The following is a 21,442-nucleotide window of genomic DNA, read 5'->3' on the forward strand; positions in this document are numbered from 1 at the left end:
AGTACATTATAAAAATATAAATAATAAAGTACAGATACCCCAAAAAATGACTCCATGTCACTTCTTGGTGACAGGGGAGCAGTATTGAGTAGCTTGGATGAATAAGGTGCCCAGAGTGGACTGCCTCCTACTCTGTCCCAGATGCTAATATATGCATATTAGTAGTAATATTGGATAGAAAACACTGTGAAGTTTCTAAAACTGTTTGAATGATGTCTGTGAGTATAACAGAACTCATATGGCAGGCGAAAACCTGCAAAAAATCCAACCAGGAAGTGGGACATCTGAGGTTTGTAGTTTTTCAAAGCTTGGCCTACCTAGGGCTTCCACTAGATGTCAACCGTCTTTAGAAACTGAGGATTCTACTATAAAGGAGCGGCTCATGAGACCTCTGAGTCAGTGCTCTGGCAGAGAGCCTCGGTTTCATGACGCGCGCTCCCGACAGAGTTACCAGAGTTACCTCTCGTTCCAATGCTTTTCTGAAGACAAAGGAATTCTCCGGTTGGAACATTGTTATTGTTTTATTTATATGTTAAAAACATCCTAACGATTGATTCCATAAATCGTTTGACATGTTTCTAAAGGACTAACGGAACTTTTAGAGTTTTTGTCTGGATGAAGTGCCTGCGCCTCATGAAGATGGATTACTGGGCTGAACACGCTAACAACAAGTGGCCATTTGGACATAAATGGAACTGGAGCCAGTTCTGTCAAGTTGTGGGAAGTGGAGGTATGATGTTTTCATTAGAAGGCATGCTGTCGCTTGCTTTTCAAAAGTGGCACATTTGCAAGAAGACTGACTAGCTTACTTCTGCCCCCTTAAGAAGATTCAGACAAATTACTAGACAGACACGATCCTCTCAATCCGTATATGACATGAGACACATTTGACAGAAGTACCGAAAGTAAAAAATAATTTAGTTCAAAACAGTTTTTTTATGTTGTAGTATTGAAAAAGTACCGAAGTTGTGGTATACCGTGCAACACTAATGCGCACACACACACACTCACTCATTACCGGGTAGGCTGGCAGCAGGCCTCCTGGGCCCATGATGTACTGGTTGGGCAGTAGTGGGGGCCCTCCCTGGGACAGGTTAGGATGAGCTTTACCTGGATAATACAAGGATACACACTGCTTCTAGACAACTACAGTTTCACTTGTATGCTTCATGTTTCTGGCTAACTCTGTGTGTGTGTGTGTGTGTGTGTGTGTGTGTGTACGAATATATTTGTGAGTACCAGTTGAGGAGGAGAGCAGTGGTGCGGTCCTGGGGGCCGAGGAGAGGTTTGATTGGGCTGTGGTTCCATTGGCGCTGAGCCCCAGTGCTTGGTTGGCGTGTAGCCCGCTGGTGCCACCCATGCTACTGACCATACTGTTCATGTGGCTCATGGTGCCCATGATGTGAGCCATGCTGCTGTTGACCTGGTGCAGAGACTGGGCCGGGGCCTGGTGCAGTGACTGAGCCTGGGCCTGGTGCAGCGACTGGGCCTGGTGCAGAGACTGGGCCTGGTGCAGCGACTGGGCCTGGTGCAGCGACTGGGCCTGGTGCAGCGACTGGGCCTGGTGCAGCGACTGGGCCTGGTGCAGCGACTGGGCCGGGGCCTGGTGCAGCGACTGGGCCGGGGCCTGGTGCAGCGACTGGGCCGGGGCCTGGCCAGTTGAGTAGGAGCCAGACGAGGGCGCCAGAGAGCTCACACTACTGTCCACACTGGTGTACTACAAAGAGAGGGATAGAGAGAGAGTTAAGGAGGAGATTGTACTCTGCATAGACCTCCCTCTCTAAAATAAATGTACGTGTGAGTGTGTGTTAAGCCATACTCACAGTGAGAGAGCTGGAGCCGAGCACTGAGGAATGACTACTGCTGCCATGACTACAAGGTAGAGAGAAGACCCCTTAACTTTATCCACATTTTGTTACGTTACAGCCTTATTCTAAAACGGATTAAATGATTTACCCCACAATCTAAACACAATATTCCATAATGACAAAGCAAAAACAGGTTTTTAGAAGAAAAAATAAAATAAAAATATTCTGTGTAGATGGGAGAACCTTTCAGAAGGACAACCATCTCTGCAGCACTCCACCAATCAGGCCTTTATGGTAGAGTAGCCAGATGGATGCCACTCCTCAGTAAAAGGAACATAACTGCCTGCTTGGAGTTTGCCAAAAGGCACCTAAAGGACTCAGACCATGAGAAACTAAATCCTCTGGTCTGATGAAACAAAGATTGAACTCCTTGGCCTGAATGCCAAGCGTCACACCCGGAGAAAACCTGGCACCATCCATATGGTGAAGCATGGCGGTGGCAGCATCATGCTGTGGGGATGTTTTTCAGGAGCAGGGACTGGGAGACTAGTCAGGATTAAAGCAAAGATGAATGGAGCAAAGTACAGACAGATCCTTGATGAAAACCTGTTCAAGATTGCTCAGGACTGAGGTGAAGGTTCACCTTCCAACAAGACAACGACCCTAAGCACACAGCCAAGACAATGCAGGAGTGGCTTCGGAACAAGTCTCTGAATGTCCTTGAGTGGCCCAGCCAGAGCCCGGACTTGAACCCGAGCAAACAGAGACCTGAAAATAGCTGTGCAGCCACACTCCCCATCCAACCTGACAGAGCTTGAGAAGAGAAGATTGAGAGAAACGCTCCAAATACAGGTGTGCCAAGCTTCTAGCGTCATATCCAAGAAGACTCAAGGCTGTAATTGCTGCCAAAGGTGCTTCAACAAAGTCCTTTGTAAAGGGTCTGAAACCTTATGTAAATGTGATATCAGTTTAAAAAAAATTCCACATTTGCAAAAATGTCTAAAAGCCTGTTTTGCTTTGTCATTATGGGGTATTGTGTGTAGATTGATAAGGGGAAAAAAGTATTTAATCAGTTTTGGAATAAGGTTGTAACGTAACAAAATGTGGAAAAAGGGAAGGAGCCTGAATACTTTCCGAATGCACTGTATAAAGGACATTCATTAATTTATATATACACACCACTTGCCTTCTGCTCTTGATTTAGATATATTCACAATCAAGTATATTCATCTCAATAGATACTAGAAGTTAACTGCATTTGTAGCCTATAGTGGCAAACTTGAACTCTGTATGCATAAAATGCCTCTCACTCATGTCAATACAAGCACACATCCAAAGACGTCAAGGGAAAAGTGAGTAGATGTGTGTGTTACCTGCTCAGTGTTGCCAAGCTGGCAGAGGGCATGTCGTGTGGCAGACTGGGAAGTGCTGAGCTGTGGGGGGGTATGGAGGAGGGCATGAGGGCAGAGGGGGAAGGAGCACTGCTGGTACTGATGCTCGGAGAGGGAGATTCTGGCTTTGGAGTGGAGGAGGCTGATGAAGCTGGGAAGAAAGAGAGAAACAATCACAATTTAACTACAAAAGTAGCAGCACTGAATGATTGATTTAATGAAATGTGTTACTTACTGTCCATCGCAGACGTCCTCACACTGTTCAGACCGTTCTGTTGAGACGAGCAAACGACCAAGTTTGTATTCTTCACTCAAGTCAACTTATCTTTATTATCCGACAGTGGGAAATTATTTTATCATACAACAACTGGTGCGTCTCACAATTACACAAGCCATGACAGTGTGGAAGGGTCTTATTCATTAGTGCACACCGTAGCAAAACGTTTTGCAACGGAAAATGAAAACAAACGCTTCTTATTGGACAAGTTCAGGTCGTTCCTCCATGTTTCAGTCCGTTTGGTGCCGAACGACTACGACTCCGGTGGCCTTCAATGTTAGATAGATAACCTAAACATAGACTCACCATGATTGGTCCGGGGGCCTCTTTGCTCTGGGAGAAGGCCAGGCGTGAGTGAGGGGCCACAGGCCCACAGTCATAACCGCTTCCCAGTGAGACGAAGGGAGAAGTAGAGGAGGAGGAGGGCACTGAGGAGGAAATGGAGGAGGAGGGAGTGGAGGAGCTGACCATACCCATAGCGGAGGGGGCGAGGCTGGGCATGGCCACCGACGGGGAGTGGTAGATGGGCTCAGAGGAGGACAGAGGGAGGGGAATAGAAAGAGGGGTGCCCATAGATTCACTGGTGACAAACAGAGAAGAAGGTTTTAGTTATAAACATGCCATATGTACAAGTACATAGTATTCAAATAGACTTCTAGTCCAAGGGGTGTGGTTGCATGGTCTTCAGTCTGTTGGCCACCCCTTTGATCTGTTCAGGAGAGTGCAACATAACAGAATACATATAGCTAGACATAGAATAACATAGAATTGGTGTGCAGAACAGATAGACAATCCTATCAGGCACAAAGGGGAATCACGTAAACTCGTTACTCTTCTATCTGCAACATTTAACCTAACTGAATACATCTGTGGTGGAAATTGTGACCCACCTGAGGGGTTTGGAGTAGAGGTTGGTCTGGCTCTGTGGGGCGGGGGCCCTGGAGGCCACGCTGACACATGTCTCCACGGGGCCAAAGTCCGGTAGGGCAGCCTCCGAGCCAAAGTCCAGCGCTCCGAACTGAACGTTGAGACCGGGGATGTCGGCAGAGCCGGGCATTTCCACCGCCGACGAAGGGATCTGGACAGGAGGGGAGGGAAAGCTCTCAGAGTGGGCATACTGTTGGTAACATTATCATTTACAATCCTTGGATCTGAGAAGATCAGCCTGTGTAAGGATCTGCAAAGATTTGCTTATCTTGATCCCCAATACCCTCAAACGCCCTTAGCTTGTTAGTTTAGAGCAGTGCCCTACAATGCTGGGCATTGATCAAATTAAGCATCAAGACATTGATTAGATCAATCAGGTGTGTTAGATGGCGCCGGAGAAGAAGGCTGACGTTTTACGTGTTCCTATCCAATTGTGTTTTTTTGTTTGTTTCTTGGCATTGTTTGTAACTTATTTTGTACATAATGTTGCGGTTACCGTCTCTTATGATCGAAAATAACTTCTGGAGATCAGGACTGAGATTACTTACCACGGACTGGCAGAATCCTTTTTTTCCTTTAATGAGTGACGAGCTCGATGCGAATGATATACTGCTTTCCCGGGAACAGGTCCAGATCCCCGTCATTTGCGTGAAGAGAAGGCGGAGAAAAAGGGGCCGGAGGGCGGTTTGCCTTCTGAGAATTCGTATGCGATTGAATAAACCCCCACCTCCTTCCATTCTGCTAGCAAAATCAATGACCTACGCGGAAGATTAAACTACCAGCGGGACATTCAAAACTAATATCTTACGCTTCACGGAGTCGTGGCTGAACGACGACGTTATCAACATACAGCTGGCTGGTCATACACTGCACCGGCAGGATAGAACAGCGACGTCTAGTAAGACAAGGGGCGGCGGACTAGGTATTTTTGTAAATAACAGCTGGTGTACAAAACTCTGGACCACCTATACTCCACACACAAAGCTCTCCCTCACCCTCCATTTGGCATATCTGAACACAATTCTATGCTCCTGACTCCTGCTTACAAGCAAAAATTAAAGCATGAAGCACCAGTGACTAAATCAATTTAAAAAAGTGGTCAGATGAAGCAGATGCTAAGCTACAGAACTGTTTTGCTAGCACAGACTGGAATATGTTCCGGGATTCCTCCGGTGGCATTTACAACACATCAGTCATTGGCTTCATCAATAAGTGCATCGATGGCGTCGTCCCCAGTGACCGTACGTACATACTAGAGGTCGACCGATTATGATTTTTCAACGCCGATACCGTTTATTGGAGGACCAAAAAAGCCGATACCGATTAAATCTGCCGATTTTTTTAATATTTTTTTTATTTGTAATAATGACAATTACAACAATACTGAATGAACACCTTATTTTAACTTAATACAATACATCAATACATTAAATTTAGCCTCAAATAAATAATGAAACATGTTCAATTTGGTTTACATAATGCAAAAACAAAGTGTTGGAGAAGAAAGTAAAGGTGCAATATGTGCTATGTAAGAAAGCTAACGTTTAACTTCGATATAGGGGGCGCTCTTTTAATTTTTGGATAAAAAAAACGTTCCCGTTTTAAACAAGATATTTTGTCACGAAAAGCTGCTCGACTATGCATATAATTGACAGCTTTGGAAAGAAAACACTGACGTTTCCAAAACTGCAAAGATATTATCTGTGAGTGCCACAGAACTGATGCTACAGGCGAAACCAAGATGAAATTTCAAACAGGAAATGCCCCATATTTTGAAGGCGCTGTGTTCCAATGTCTCCTTATATGGCTGTGAATGCGCCAGGAATGAGCTTACACTTTCTGTCGTTTCCCCATGGTGTCTGCAGCATTGTGACGTATTTGTAGGCATATCATTGGAAGATTGACCATAAGAGACTACATTTACCAGGTGCTCGCTTGGTGTCCTCCGTCGAAATTATTGCATAATCTCCAGCTGCGTGTATTTTCCATTTGCTTCAGAGGAGAAACCAAACTGCCACAAATGATTTATCATCGAATTGATGTGAAAAACACCTTGAGGATTGATTCTAAACAACGTTTTCCATGTTTCTGTCGATATTATGGAGTTAATTAGGAAGTTCGGCATTGTAATGACTGAATTTTCGTTTTTTTTTCTTAGCCAAACGTAATGAACAAAACGGAGCGATTTCTCCTACACAAATAATATTTTTGGAAAAACTGAACATTTGCTATCTAACTGAGAGTCTCCTCATTGAAAACATCTGAAGTTCTTCAAAGGTAAATGATTTCATTTGAATGCTTTTCTTGTTTTTGTGAAAATGTTGCCTGCTGAATGCTAGGCTTAATGCTATGCTAGCTATCAATACTCTTACACAAATGCTTGTGTAGCTATGGTTGAAAAGCACATTTTGAAAATCTGAGATGACAATGTTTTTAACAAAAGGCTAAGCTTGTGAGTGAATATATTTCTTTCATTTAATTTGCGATGTTCATGAATAGTTAACGTTGCGTTATGGTAATGAGCTTGAGGCTATGATTACGCTCCCGGATACGGATTTGCTCAACGCAAGAAGTTAAGTTCCTTGCTCAGAACATGAGAACATATGCAAGCTGGTGGTTCCTTTTAAGAGGAGTCTTCAATATTCCCAGGTAAGAAGTTTTAGGTTGTATTTATTATTGGAATTATAGGACTATTTCCCTCTATACCATTTGTATTTCATTAACCTTTGACTATTGAATGTTCTTATAGGCACTTTAGTATTGCCAGTGTAACAGTATAGCTTCTGTCCCTCTCCTCGCTCCTCCCTGGGCTCGAACCAGCAACACAACGATAACAGCCACCCTCGAAGCAGCGTTACCCATGCAGAGCAAGGGATACAACCACGGACTCAGAGCAAGTGACGTTTGAAACGCTATTAGCGCGCGCTAACTAGCCAGCCATTTCACTTCGGTTATACCAGCCTCATCTCGGGAGTTGATAAGCTTGAAGTCATAAACAGCGCAATGCTTGACGCACAACGAAGTGCTGCTGGCAAAACGCACAAAAGTGCTGTTTGAATTAATGTTTACGCGCCTGCTTCTGCCTACCACAGCTCAGTCAGATTTTATGAAATGCAGGACACACTACATAATATCTAGTAATATCATCAACCATGTGCAGTTAACTAGTGATTATGATTGATTGATTTGTTTTTTATAAGATAAGCTAGCACAGTTTTACCAGCAACTTACCTTGGCTTACTGCATTCGAGTAACAGGCAGTCTCCTTGTGGAGTGCAACTAGAGAGAGGCAGGTCGTTATTGCCTTGGACTAGTTAACTGTAAGATTGGATCCCCCGAGCTGACAAGGTGAAAATCTGTTGTTCCGCCCCTGAACGAGGCAGTTAACCCACCGTTCCTAGGCCGTCATTGAAAATAAGATTGTGTTCTTAACTGACTTGTCGAGTTAAAAAGATTCAATAAAGGCGTAAAAAAAAAAAAAAAAAAAAAAAAAAAAGAGTGCCAAATTGGTGTCCAAAAATACAGATTTCCGATTGTTATGAGTACTTGAAATCAGCCCTAATTAATCAACCTAGTACATACCCCAACCAGAAGCCATGGAGTACAGGAAACATCCGCACTGAGCTAAAGGTTAGAGCTGCCATTTTCAAGGAGCGGGACTCTAACCCGGAAGCTTGTAAGAAATCCTGCTATGCCCTCCGACGAACCATCAAACAGCCAAAGCGTCAATACAAGACTAATATCGATTCGTACTACACCGGCTCTGACGCTCGTCGGATGTGGCAGGGCTTGCAAACTATTACAGACTACAAAAGGGAAGCACAGCCGAGAGCTGCCCAGTGACACGAGCCTACCAGATGAGCTAAATTACTTTTATGCTCACTTCGAGGCAAATAACACTGAAACATGGATGAGAGCACCAGCTGTACCGAAAGACTGTGTGATCACGCTCTCCGCAGCCGATGTGAGTAAGACCTGTAGACAGGTCAACATTCACAAGGCCGCAGGGCCAGAAGGATTACCAGGACATGTACTGCGAGAATGCGCTGACCAACTAGCAAGTGTCTTCACGGACATTTTCAACCTCTCCCTGTCTGAGTCTGTAATACCAACATGTTTTAAGTAGAACACCATAGTCCCTACACCCAAGAACACTAAGGTAACCTGCCTAAATGACTACCGACCTGTAGTACTTACGTCTGTAGCCATGAAGTGCTTTGAAAGGCTAGTCATGACTCGCATCAACACCATTATCCCAGAAACCCTAGACCCACTCCAATTTGCATACCGCCCTAACTGATCCACAGACGATTCAATATCTATTGCACTCCACACTGCCCTTTCCCACCTGGACAAAAAGAACACCTATGTGAGAATGCTATACATTGATTACAGCTCAGCATTCAACACCACAGTGCCCTCAAAGCTCATCAATAAGCTAAGGACCCTGGGACTAAACACCTTCCTCTGCAACTGGATCATGGACTTCCTGACGGGCCACCCCTAGGTGGTAAGGGTAGGTAACAACATCCGCTAATCTGATCCTCAACACAGGGGCCCCTCAGGGGTGCACGGCCAGGCACGACTCCAACACCATCATTAAGTTTGCAGATGACACAACAGTGGTAGGCCTGATCAACGACCACGACGAGACAGCCTATAGGGAGGAGGTCAAAGACCTGGCCGTGTGGTGCCAGGACAACCTCTGCCTCAACGTGATTAAGACAAAGGAGATGATTGTGGACTACAGGGAAAAAGAGGACTGAGCACGCCCCCATTCTCATCGACGGGGCTGTAGTCGAGCAGGTTGAGAGTTTCAAGTTCCTTGGTGTCCACATCACCAACAAACTAACATGGTCCAAGCACACCAAGACAGTCGTGAAGCGGACATGACAAAACCTATTCCCCCGCAGGAGACTGAAAAGATTTGGCATGGGTCCTCAGATCCTCAAACGGTTATACAGCAGCACCATCGAGAGCATCCTGGTTGCATCACTGCCTGGTATGGCAACTGCTCGGCCTCTGACCGCAAGGCATGACAGTGGGTATTGCGTACGGCCCAGTACATCACAAGGGACCAAGCTTCCTGCCATCCAGGACCTCTATAACAGGCGATGTCAGAGGAAGGCCCTAAAAATTGTCCAAGACTCCAGCCACCGTAGTCATATATTGTTCTCGCTGCTACCGCACGGCAAGCGGTACCGGAGCGCCATGTCTAGGTCCAAGAGGCTTCTAAACAGCTTCTACCCCTAAGCAATAAGACTCCTGAACTAATCAAATGGCTACCCAGACTATTTGCATCCCCCCCTTTTATTCGACTTGCTACTCTCTGTTATCATCATCTATGCATAGTCACTTTAATAACTCTACCTACATGTACATATTACCTCAATTACCTTGACTAACCGGTGCCCCCCTGTGTATGGTCTCGCTATAGTTATTTTACTGCTGCTCTTTAATTACTTGTTACTTTTATTTCTTAATTGTATTTTTTTTTAAACTGCATTGTTGGTTAGGGGCTCGTAAATAAGCATTTCACTGTAAGGTCTACACCTGGTGTATTCATCCCATGTGACATTTGATTTGATTTAGAACTAGGCTAAGAGCCTTAATAGCAAAGGTTGACCATTACTGACCTGCACACTGGGTGAATCTCGGAAGTCTTTCCTTGTTTCCCCCGTCTTTGATTCCTTGACTTCACACAGGGAATCGAGGAAAGACTTGACTTTGGTTCCTTACCTTGGAGGTGGGAGGTATCCTTCGTTTCTGAGCCTTTAGTTGAGGAACGCGATGCTGCTGCTGCAGCGAGCTGCTGCCCTGAGGGTCCGGCCCTGCGCTGGGGGCAGGCTTGGCACCAATGGCGGCCAGGGGGGGTCCCTGGCTGGGGGAGGGGGATTGGGCTGGCGGGGGACTGGACTGGCGCGCCAGGGGCAGAGAGGGGGCGCCGTGTCTCTGGACTAGATGGCTCAGCACCAGGGACGGCTCAGGCTGCAGTCTAAACTCCCCTGGAGGGCAAAAACACACAAACACAGATCAGCCAGGCATATGGACACAAACACCACATGAAGACATATGGTCATTTAGTTTTTGAAGCCATATGCCAGGTATTTGAAATGATAGAGGAATTTGATAAATCTCTAATTAAATCTGATAAAAACTGTTTGAGTGTGTGGTGGGTGTTGTTCTATCTTCGTGGGGATGTGAAATCCCACACAAGGACAGTAAAACAAGGAAGATTCTTCCCACGTACCCCACTGGGACAAAGGCTATTTTAAACTTAGGGGTTAGGTTTATGGTTTACAATTAGGGTTAGCAGTTAGGTGTTAAGGTTAGGAAAAATAGGATTTTGAATTTAAATAAAGTTTAGGTCCCCACGAGAATAGAAAAACAAGTGTGTGTGTGTGTCTCACGGCTGAAGTGGGAGGTGAGTGAGGTGGTGGTGGTGCTAGGCTCTGGGGTCTTGATGTCCCAGCTGGAAGTGGAAGGCGGAGGGAGGACCGGGGGCGCTACTCCTAACCCTGGGAGTCTACTCCCCAGAGAGGTGCTGCTGGTCCCCTGTGTGCTGGGAGGGGGGGCTGCCTGGGAGGAGGGGAGAGGACCCAGGCCTGGGCCCTTCAGCTGCTCCAAGATCTGGGCCCCTGGACTGGACTGACTCCTCTTAGACTGACCCAGGTCCCCAAAACCTGCGCCCAGCACTGACGACTGGCAGGGAGCGAGCGAGACAGAGAGTTAGCTTGGGGTGCTCGCAAATAGTTTAAGACACATTTTCAGAATGAATGGGGCGCTATGATAATACAAGAAAAATATGGTGATCATGTACAGGAAATATGTATTTGAAAACTGTCAAGGAAACGAGTGTGTGGGAGGGTATGGCTCACCAGGGCAGCATGTGCGTAGCTGGTGCTGCCTGTGCCGATGGCCGACCCGTTGCGGGTGGGGTGATGGTGGGAGTTTGTGAAGACCAGGCTCTGAGAGGAGGGGGCCTCTTCTCCTCCCACTGGCTTCTGCAGCATAGACGCATGGTCCAGGCTACAGGACATACACATACAATTATTACAAAATAATACTATTTATATTATACACATACACACAGTCAGAATGGGGACCTGCTTCAGAGATACACATCACAGCCACTATGAGAACCCGGTCTACAGGTGAAGGATCCATTCATCCAGGATATTGTGCATGTATAGACCTGGGCCAAACATATCACTCCATGGAATAAACCTGGCAAAAAGGTAAAACTGTTGTTTTGTGCACCGCTGGGCACTAGTATTGTCCTATATTTTGTGCGCCACCCTATGGGAATCTCAATCGCAGCCGGTTGTGATACAGCCTGGGATCGAACCAGGGTCTGTAGTGACGCCTCTAGCACTGAGATGCAGTGCCTAAGACCCTGCTCCACTCGGGAGCCCATATATATACAAACACAATACCAAAATCTGTGTTGAAATGTGCCCTAGTTGGTTGTGCGGATGTTGAGCAGGGAGTTACCTTTGCCCAGGTGTGATGTGGTTCTGAGGTGCCGGTGCACTTGAGGCAGTGAACACTTTGGTCTCAGAGAGCTGAGGGAAGACAGAGAGAGGGTTACGGAGTTGGTGACAAATGCAATAGACAGAGTTGTGAGATGCAAGCAAATCTATGGTTTCGTTAAATTACAATCCAAAATGGCCAATCTAACACTGTCCACTTCAAGGAAAGCTCCATATCAACTAGCATAAACCTTTTCAACAAACAACTAACGCTGTATGAGAACTAGTATATTGTATTTGTTCCATCTGAAGATAAATCTCCAAAACGTGAACATAAGACTTACAGCTCCCTCCACCCCCTGACCACTACTCCCCGGTACTCAGACTCACATCCTCGCTCCAGTCCTCAGCAGCCCAGTCCTCCAGAGTACTCCTCCAGGCCACTGCATGGTGAACACCAGTGAGGGGTTAGAGGTTATTGAAGGTCAGAGATGAAGGGGGAAAAACAGAGGCTTTATGGAGAGGCGTTAGAATATGAACTGAAGTCCAGGGACATTTCCCTAGCACCAGTCGACAAGGAACATTAAAAACAATGAACACATCCTGACCAATGAATACATCCTGAGAATACATCCAGAGTTTATATTTTTTCAACTCTGCACCTGGGGAAATTGGTGGATGTGTGCACACAATTTTTTGAAAAGCCTTTTTTTTTTTTTAAGTTTCATGGTCCTGGCCTCACCTGTCCCGTCTGTGCTGTTGATGGCTACTGACTCCCAGGAGTCATCTTGTGTGGTCCCTGTCCTCTGTTCTGCAGTGTAGTCTGCTGGGTTAAAGGTCCTGAGGAGAGGAGGGGTCTAGGTGTAAGAAAAAGCAGTCTACGAGGAACCAGACAGGTGTGTGTGTAAGAGTTGGTATGTGCAGGTGTGTATATATTCCATAACTCACCCCATTCCCTGGGCTGAGAACCTGCTTCCCGCTGGCACCCTGCCCCTTCCTCTGCCTCCAGATCCGACTGTAGTACACACACAGACAGACACACACTAGGTCAACACACAGAAAGCATGGAACCAAACAAATTGTGTTTAGTTAAGATACCACAATTTACCTGGGAGTGATGACTGGAACATATGAGAAAGTGCCACTAAATGACACTCACCTCTACCCCCTCTCCCACCCCTGCGGCCTCGCTCTGACCCTCTGTCCACAGGGACCGCTTCCACACCATTCTCCTCTGGCCGCACTGCTCAGAGAGACAGAAAGAAAAAGGGAGAGAGGGGAAGGGACAGGACTTAGTAACTGGATAAAATGTGTTGCCTTTTAACCAATTCTGCTAAATAGTGCATCATTGACTAATAATGGCTTAGTGACAAATAGGCTGCCAATAAATTCTTAGTAAATGCTCCATGCAGTGTTACCTAATCCAGGGTATGGTCAATGAAATAATAATATTTTCAATGATGGCCTAGGAACAGTGGGTTAACTGCCTTGTTCAGGGGCAGAATGACAGATTTTTACCTTGTCAGCTAGGGGATTCAATCTTGCAACCTTAACTAGTATAACGCTCTAACCACCGGATTACATTTCACTCCACGAGGAGACTGCCTGTTACGCGAATGCAGTAAGAAGCCAAGGTAAGTTGCTAGCTAGCATTAAACTTATCTCATAAAAAACAATTAATCAATCACTAGTTAACTACACATGGTTGACGATATTACTAGTTTATCTAGCGTGTCCTGCGTTGCATATAATCGATGCGGTGCGTATTTGCAAAAAAGGACGGTCTTGCTTCAATGTGTACCTAACCATAAACATCAATGCCTTCCTTAAAATCAATAAACAAGTATATATTTTTAAACCTGCATATTTAGTCAATTTTGCCTGCTAACCTGGCTTGTTGCGAACTCTGTGAAGACTATTTCTTCCTAAAAAAGACAGCCAACTTCGCCAAACGGGGGATGATTTAACAAAAGCGTATTTGCGAAAAAAGCACAATCGTTGCACGACTGTACCTAATCATAAACATCAATGCCTTTCTTAAAATCAATACACAGAAGAAGTATATATTTTTTAAACCTGCATATTTTACTAAAAGAAATCCAGGTTAGCAGGCAATATTAACCAGGTGAAATTGTATCACTTCTCTTGCGTTCATTGCACGCAGAGTCAGTGTATATGCAAAAGTTTGGGCCACCTAATTTGCCAGAATTGTACGTAATTATGACATAACATTGAAGGTTGTGCAATGTAACAGGAATATTTAGACTTATGGATGCCACCCGTTAGATAAAATACGGAACGGTTCCGTATTTCACTGAATGAATAAACGTCTTGTTTTTTAGATGATAGTTTCCGGATTCGACCATATTAATGACCTAAGGCTTGTATTTCTGTGTGTTATTATGTTATAATTAAGTCTATGATTTGATAGAGCAGTCTGACTGAGCGATGGTAGGCAGCTGCAGGCTCGTAAGCATTCATTCAAACAGAACTTTTGTGTGTTTTGCCAGCAGCTCATCGCTGTGCTTCAAGCATTGAGCCGTTTATGACTTCAAGCCTATCAACTCCCGAGATTAGGCTGGTGTAACCGATGTGAAATCGCTAGTTAGTTAGCGGGGTGCGCGCTAATAGCGTTTAAAACGTCACTCGCTCTGAGACTTGGAGTGGTTGTTCCACTTGCTCTGCAAGGGCCGCGGCTTTTGTGGAGCGATGGGTAACGCTGCTTCGAGGGTGGCTGTTGTCGATGTGTTCCTTGTTCGAGCCCAGGTAGGGGCGAGGAGAGGGACGGAAGCTATACTGTTACACTGGCAACACTAAAGTGCCTATAAGAACATCCAATAGTCAAAGGTATATGAAATACAAATCGTATAGAGAGAAATTGTCCTATAATTCCTATAATAACTGCAACCTAAAACTTCTTACCTGGGAATATTGAAGACTCCTGTTAAAAGGAACCACCAGGTTTCATATGTTCTCATGTTCTGAGCAAGGAACTTAAACGTTAGCTTTTTTTACATGGCACATATTGCACTTTTACTTTCTCCAACACTTTGTTTTTGCATTATTTAAACCAAATTGAACATGTTTCATTATTTATTTGAGGCTAAATTGATTTTATTGATGTATTATATTAAGTTAAATATGTGTTCATTCAGTATTGTTGTAATTGTCATTATTACAAATCAATTTTTATTTTATTTTAATATATATATTTTTTTAAATCCGTCGATTGATTGGTATCGGCTTTTTTTGGTCCTCTAGGTCTAAACTTTATTTAGGCTACATTATTGAATGCTAAATGTTTTTGATCAGTGATAGATGAGCAAAGGAATAGATGAGTTAAACCACCTCCACTTATTTGCCCAGCCAGAGAATTAACCAAATATACATATGGAGAGTCAATTAAACAAAATCCCATTGGTTGATTAAGACAAGTCACAGGCTTTTGGTTGGGAGTAGACCTAGGCTACAACTGCAAGTCAAGAGCAAAATTATCCACTTGTTAAGCTACATAACATGCTGGCAAAATGTTCTGATCAGTGCTAATGAATGAGCCAACTAGACAAGATGATCATGAGCAGAACGCACCTCAACTTAACTAACATTTCCACAGCCTAATTATAGCCTAACCAATAGCCAAACAGCGAATGAGTGAAAAGAAAAATCTGAAATGTATGGATTTATCAAGACAAGTCCCCACGCTTGTCTCAAAGCGGCAGGAAACAGTGCTAAAATAGTTGACCACACGTCAGACTATTGCTTCAAATATATTAAAATAATTGGAAGACAGTTTCAGTAAGCAACAATTTGATGCCTTCAATGACATTCGCCTACTTTATTCCCATATTTTTCATAATACTGTCATTTATTCCCAGTTATTCTCTATGGAGCCATCCAGTTGTGGCTAAGAAAACAGTACATGTGGTGGGCTATGCAAAGAAATAGGTGAAGTGACATGCCTCGCAAAGTTTAGAGGATAGTAGTAACGTCCGCTGCCTAGCAACCATCAAGAGCTTAAGAGCATAGTAGTGCGTGCCAATCCCGTCTCAACATTACGGCTACATTTCATACTAAGCCGAAGGCAGGCCTTTACCGCAATCATGACTAGATCGGTTCGCGGAAATAAAAGTTCAGGCCTTGATACCGGCAACACCATTCAGATATAAAGAAAAGGCGGAAAAAGTTGGTGGGATGCTAAAGTTGTCGGGAAAACATATTGGTTTGAAAGGTGTAGAACTGTAATAAACAACTGAAATCCTTTGACTTATCACTCACCCTGGCTCTTAGGTGATCAATTAGGCAATGTTATAATGCCTTGTTTATTAACATATGGATAGAATTTGAGAGACTCCGTGGCCCCCTACCTCTCTCCCCCTGGCGGCTGCGATTGCTGGCCCCTCTGCCTCTCCGGTTGCTTCCCCCGCGGCCCCTGCTGGCCTCCCTCTCTCCTCCTCTCTTCTCCCGGTTCTCCTTGCCCTCCGCAGGGCCTTCCTTCGCTAGGGGTTTCTTTTTCCCCACTGTCTCCCATGAGGTCTGAGAGAGAAAGAGAGGTTTTAAAAAGTTTGGTCTCTCCTTATTGACACACCCTCACTTGCTTTGAAAGGGGGGGGTGTATAGGGAAATGGGAACAAGAGGTGGAGGGATAGAATTAGAGGGGGTGATAAGAGTAGAGGATGGGAAAGAGGGGGAAGAGAACGACAGATTAAAAGGTTACAAGTCAGATCCTACAACTGCTTGAACTTCTTCCTTTCCCATGAACTTCAAAGTACAAAATAGTCAATGTGAGATAATGTATTTATGTAATCGACGTGTGGTTGTGACCCTGTATACCCCTCCTACTGCAGTGTCACAACGTCACTGACAAAGACAGACATCATGAAGGATTCATGACCACAGGGTTGCGGGAGCAGCAGTAGTAGATTGGGCTTGATTGGAAGGGCTGTGACAAGGGTTGTTGAGCGATTCATTGCCTACAGAAAATGTAGCTACTCTATTGTTCCTGCAAGCATGGGGGGAGGCCGATGATAGAGGGCACCATCAGACCAACTCCTTGAACTTTGCAGTTGTCACTCAAACACTATTTTCTGCACGTGCCGCACAAAAACCTGTCCCTGATATTCACACCTCAATACAACACATTACATTTAACTTCACACTTTTTGGATATTGGATGTAGAACTCATTCTGATATGACATATCTGACATCACGCTCTGAACTCCCATATTCTATTTGTAGGATACGTAGAGATGCATTGTGTCATTCATTTCGATATGAGAAACATGGGTTTTGTTTTCACATGTTATTTCTGCACTATGCTATATTCTTTGGGCACCATGTTGTTTCAATAAATATCTTCAGGCATCAGTTTTGGATCTATTCCTTTTTTTCACAGCGGGCAGGTCTCTATTTCTTCCAGTATTGTTATTTTGACTTCTACGCACCTGGAACAGACACTTTCAGTAGTAAAAAAAAAAAGAGAGCAGAAGGCCTCTGATCAGATGTGAGTAACATACCATTATTTAGTAATCACACAGGGAGAAAATCTGTTCGCATCTCACTTTCATAGCTCAATGAGTGACACACTAAGTCTGCGCACTTTTCATAAATTCCCCCCCACCACTCCAATCCCCCCCCCACCACTACCACCACTCCCTACCCCAAACATAGATATATATATATTTTTTTACAGATCTACACGATTCACGTGGATTACTTATTTGGAGATAAAAACGGCAAATATCTCCGAAAAGTGATGTTTGCTTCCCTGAATAAACCAGAAAATGAACGCAAGATGGCGCCGATAGAGATGGCAGCTTCGCTTCTAGTCCTTAGGAAACTGTGCAGGATTTTATATGTTTTATTTCTTACACTGTTAGCCCAGAAAACCTTAAGTGTTATTACATACAGCCAGGAAGAACTATTGGATATCAGAGAGATGTCAATTTACCACCACAACCAGACTCTACGACCAGGAATGACTTTCCCAAAGCGGATCCTTTGTCTGCACCTCCCAGGGCATCTGAACTGATTCCAGAGGCCGACACAAAACAATGCAGCCAGAGGAGAGGGTGGCGGAGTGGTCTTCTAGTGAGGCTTCGGATGCGCCCACACCACCCACCGCTTCCGAGTATACTACTCACTAATGTCCAGTCCCTAGTTAACAAAGTCGATGAAATCAGGGCAAGAGTTGCTTTCCAAAGAGATATCCGAGATTGTAACATACTCTGTTTCACAGAAACATGGATAGCTTGGGACATGCTGTCGGAGTCCGTACAGGAACAATGGGATTTTCAGCGCATCGCACCGACAGGAATAAACATCTCTCCGGTAAGAAGAAGGGCCGGGGAGTATGTTTCATGATTAACAACTCATGGTGTAATTGTAACAACATGCAAGAACTCAAGTCCTTTTGTTCACCTGACCTAGAATTCCTCACAATCAAATGCCAACCGTATTATCTCCCAAGAGAACTCTCCTCCGTTATCGTGACAGCCGTGTATATCCCCCCGCAAGCGGATACAAAGACGGCCATCAAGGAACTTCACTGGACTATGCAAACTGGAAACCATATATCCTGAGGCTGCATATATTGTAGCTGGGGATATTCTCAAATCAGCTTTGTTAAAAAGGCTACCTAAATTCTATCAGCATATCGATTGCAGTACACGAGCGAGTAACACGCTCGACCATTGCTACTCTACCTTCTACAATGCATACAAGGCCCTCCCCCACCCTCATTTTGGCAAATCCGACCATGACTCCATCTTGTTGCTCCCCTCCTATAGGCAGAAACTAAAACAGGAAGCGTCCGTGCTTAAGTCTATCCAACGCTGTCTGACCAATCGGATTCCACGCTTCAAGATCACTTCGATCACGTGGACTGGGATATGTTCCGGGTAGCCTCAGACAATAACATTGACGTATACTCTGACTCAGTGAGCAAGTGTATAGGAGATGTTGTACCCACTGGGACTATTACAACCAGAAACCGTGGATTGATGGCAGCATTCGCGCAAAACTGAAAGCATGTACCACCGCATTTAATCATGGCAAGATGACAGAATACAATCAGTGTAGTTATTCCCTCCATAAGGCAATCAAACAAGCAAAGCATCAGTATAGAAACAAAGTGGAGTCGCAATTCAACGGCTCAAACACGAGACGTATGTGGCAGGGTCTACAGACAATCATGGATTACAAAAAGAAAACCAGCCCTGTTGCAGATATCGACGTCTTGCTTCCAGCCAAACTAAACAACTTCTTTGCGCACTTTGAGGACAATGCAGTGCCACCGACACGGCCCGCTACCAAAGAATGTGGGCTCTCCTTCTCCGTGGTCGACGTGAGTAAAACATTTAAATATGTCAACCCTCGCAAAGCTGCCGGCCCAGGCGGCATCCCTAGCTGCATCCTCAGAGCATGCGCAGCACAGCTGGCTGGTGTGTTTACGCACACACTCAATCCCTATCCCAGTCTGCTGTCCCCACATGCTTCAAGATGGCCACCATTGTTCCTGTTCCCAAGAAAGTAAGGTAACTGAATTAAATGACTATCACCCCGTAGCACTCACTTCTGTCATCATGAAGTACTTTGAGAGACTAATCAAGGATCATATAGCATCCACCCTAGCGGTCACCCTAAACCCACTCCAATTTGCTTACCGCCCCAATTGTTCCAAAGACGATGCAATCCCCATCATACTGCACACTGCCCTATCCCATCTGGACAAGAGGAAAGCCTACGTTAGAATGCTGTTTATTGACTACAGCTCAGCATTCAACACCATAGTACCCCCCAAACTCATCATTAAGCTTGAGACCCTGGGTCTCGACCTCGCCCTGTGCAACTGGGTCCTGGACTTCCTGATGGGCCACCCCCAGGTGGTGAAGGTAGGAAACAACATCTCCAGTTTGCTGATCCTCAACACTGCAGCCACACAAGGGTGCGTTCTCAGTCCCCTCCCGTAATCCCTGTTCACCTACGACTGAGTGGCCATGCACCCCTCCAACTCAATCATCAAGTTTGCAGATGACACTACAGCGGTAGGCTTGATTACCAACAACAACGAGACAGCCTACAGGGAGGAGGTGAGGGCCCTCGGAGTGTGGTGTCAGGAAAATAACCTCTCACTCAATGTCAGTAAATCAAAAGAGATGATCGTGGACTTCAGGAAACTGCAAAGGGAGCAACCCCCTATCCACATCGATGGGACAGCAGTGGAGAAGGTGGAAAGTGTTAAGTTCCTCTGTGTACATATCACCAACAAACTGAAATGGTGCACGCACACAGACCTCAGGAGGCTGAAAAAATGTGGCTTGTCACCGATCACTAACTTTAACAAGTGCACAATTGAGAGCATCCTGTCGGGCTGTATCACCGCCTGCTACGGCAACTGCACCGTCCTCAACCGCAGGGCTCTCCAGAAGGTTGTGCGGTCTGCACAACACATCAACGGGGGTAAACTACTTGTTGAAGGACACCTACAACAACTGATGTCACAGGAAGGCAAAAAAAAATCATCAAGGACAATAACCACCCAAGCCACTGCCCACTTCCATCCAGAAGGCAAGGTCAGTACAGGTGCATCAAAGCTGGGACAGAGAGATAGAAGCTGTTTTTCAATCTCAAGGCCATCAGATTGTTAAAAAGCCACCACTAGCAGAGAGGTGGCAGCCTACCTACAGACTTGATGTCACTGGCCACTTTAATAAACGTCTAGTCACTTCAATAATGCCACTTTAAGAATGTTTACACATCTCGCATTACTCATCTCATAGGTGTATACTATATTCTTTACTATCTTTTGCATCTTAGCTGCTCTGTCACTGCTCATTCATATATTTTATACTTATATATTCTTATCCCATTCCATTACTAGATTGTGTATTAGGTTTTATTGTAGAATTGTTAGATATTACCTGTTAGATACTGCTGCACTGTAAGATCTAGAAGAATAAGCATTTCACCACACTCGCAATAACATCTGCAAACCATGTGTATGTGACCAATAAAATTTGATTTGAGCTGTTATGTTTCAGAGGAGACATATACATCAGGGTCATATTCATTAGAGCACAAAACATATGAAAACGTAGTACATTGTTTTGGGCCAGAAAACAAAAATGAGCCTTTGAGGCGACTGTGCAAAACTAAGCTAGCTACGACTAGCTGCCCATCACCCAGAAAGAAGGAAAGTGGTTGAAGGAAATTGAAAAGGTAGCATTAGCGTTAGTCCCCTGTGCCCTACCGTGTCAGAGGTGCTCTCAAGAAGGAAGTTGATGGCTCTGTTAACATCCTCGTTGCAGTCGTGGAGCGCTACCATGCACTCGTCCTGGTTCTTTCCGGTCACCTCCATCAGCTATGGACGTACACACACGGGCACACACAAATATACACGAGTGCTTCATTTGAATCCACAACAAAACATGACAGAATATACAAGGACCCTATGTATACTGATGTTGATAGTATGTACCGCTTGTGTGTGTATCACAGAAGGAAATATTTGTCACTTCTAGTTGCATAGACAGTATTAGAAAAGGAAAAGGTCTGCACTCTTAGAATGT

The 21,442-nt window shown here is 44.9% G+C and overlaps 1 protein-coding gene across 3 annotated transcripts in view; it reads right to left on the bottom strand.

Annotated features, from left to right (window-relative positions):
* Positions 1-21,442, bottom strand: part of LOC109891363 (ubiquitin-associated protein 2) — a 28,614-nt gene that overhangs the window by 4,845 nt on the left and 2,327 nt on the right. For 2 of the 3 annotated variants that reach the window (XM_020483839.2, XM_031825556.1), the window contains exons 4-20: positions 21,124-21,234; positions 16,240-16,408; positions 12,984-13,118; positions 12,824-12,890; positions 12,618-12,715; positions 12,266-12,318; positions 11,898-11,968; positions 11,282-11,432; positions 10,814-11,105; positions 10,143-10,408; positions 4,367-4,554; positions 3,783-4,056; positions 3,435-3,471; positions 3,182-3,350; positions 1,824-1,872; positions 1,240-1,717; positions 1,019-1,110 (exon numbers count right to left, since the gene is read on the bottom strand). In XM_020483839.2, the coding sequence (XP_020339428.1) occupies positions 1,019-1,110; positions 1,240-1,717; positions 1,824-1,872; positions 3,182-3,350; positions 3,435-3,471; positions 3,783-4,056; positions 4,367-4,554; positions 10,143-10,408; positions 10,814-11,105; positions 11,282-11,432; positions 11,898-11,968; positions 12,266-12,318; positions 12,618-12,715; positions 12,824-12,890; positions 12,984-13,118; positions 16,240-16,408; positions 21,124-21,234 (2,700 nt within the window). The remainder of the gene's footprint in view (positions 1-1,018; positions 1,111-1,239; positions 1,718-1,823; positions 1,873-3,181; positions 3,351-3,434; positions 3,472-3,782; positions 4,057-4,366; positions 4,555-10,142; positions 10,409-10,813; positions 11,106-11,281; positions 11,433-11,897; positions 11,969-12,265; positions 12,319-12,617; positions 12,716-12,823; positions 12,891-12,983; positions 13,119-16,239; positions 16,409-21,123; positions 21,235-21,442) is intronic. The other variant, XM_020483841.2, reaches the window with a different exon arrangement.

Source organism: Oncorhynchus kisutch, linkage group LG5 (assembly GCF_002021735.2).
Source record: "Oncorhynchus kisutch isolate 150728-3 linkage group LG5, Okis_V2, whole genome shotgun sequence".
In the NCBI taxonomy this organism is placed as follows: Eukaryota; Metazoa; Chordata; class Actinopteri; order Salmoniformes; family Salmonidae; genus Oncorhynchus; species Oncorhynchus kisutch.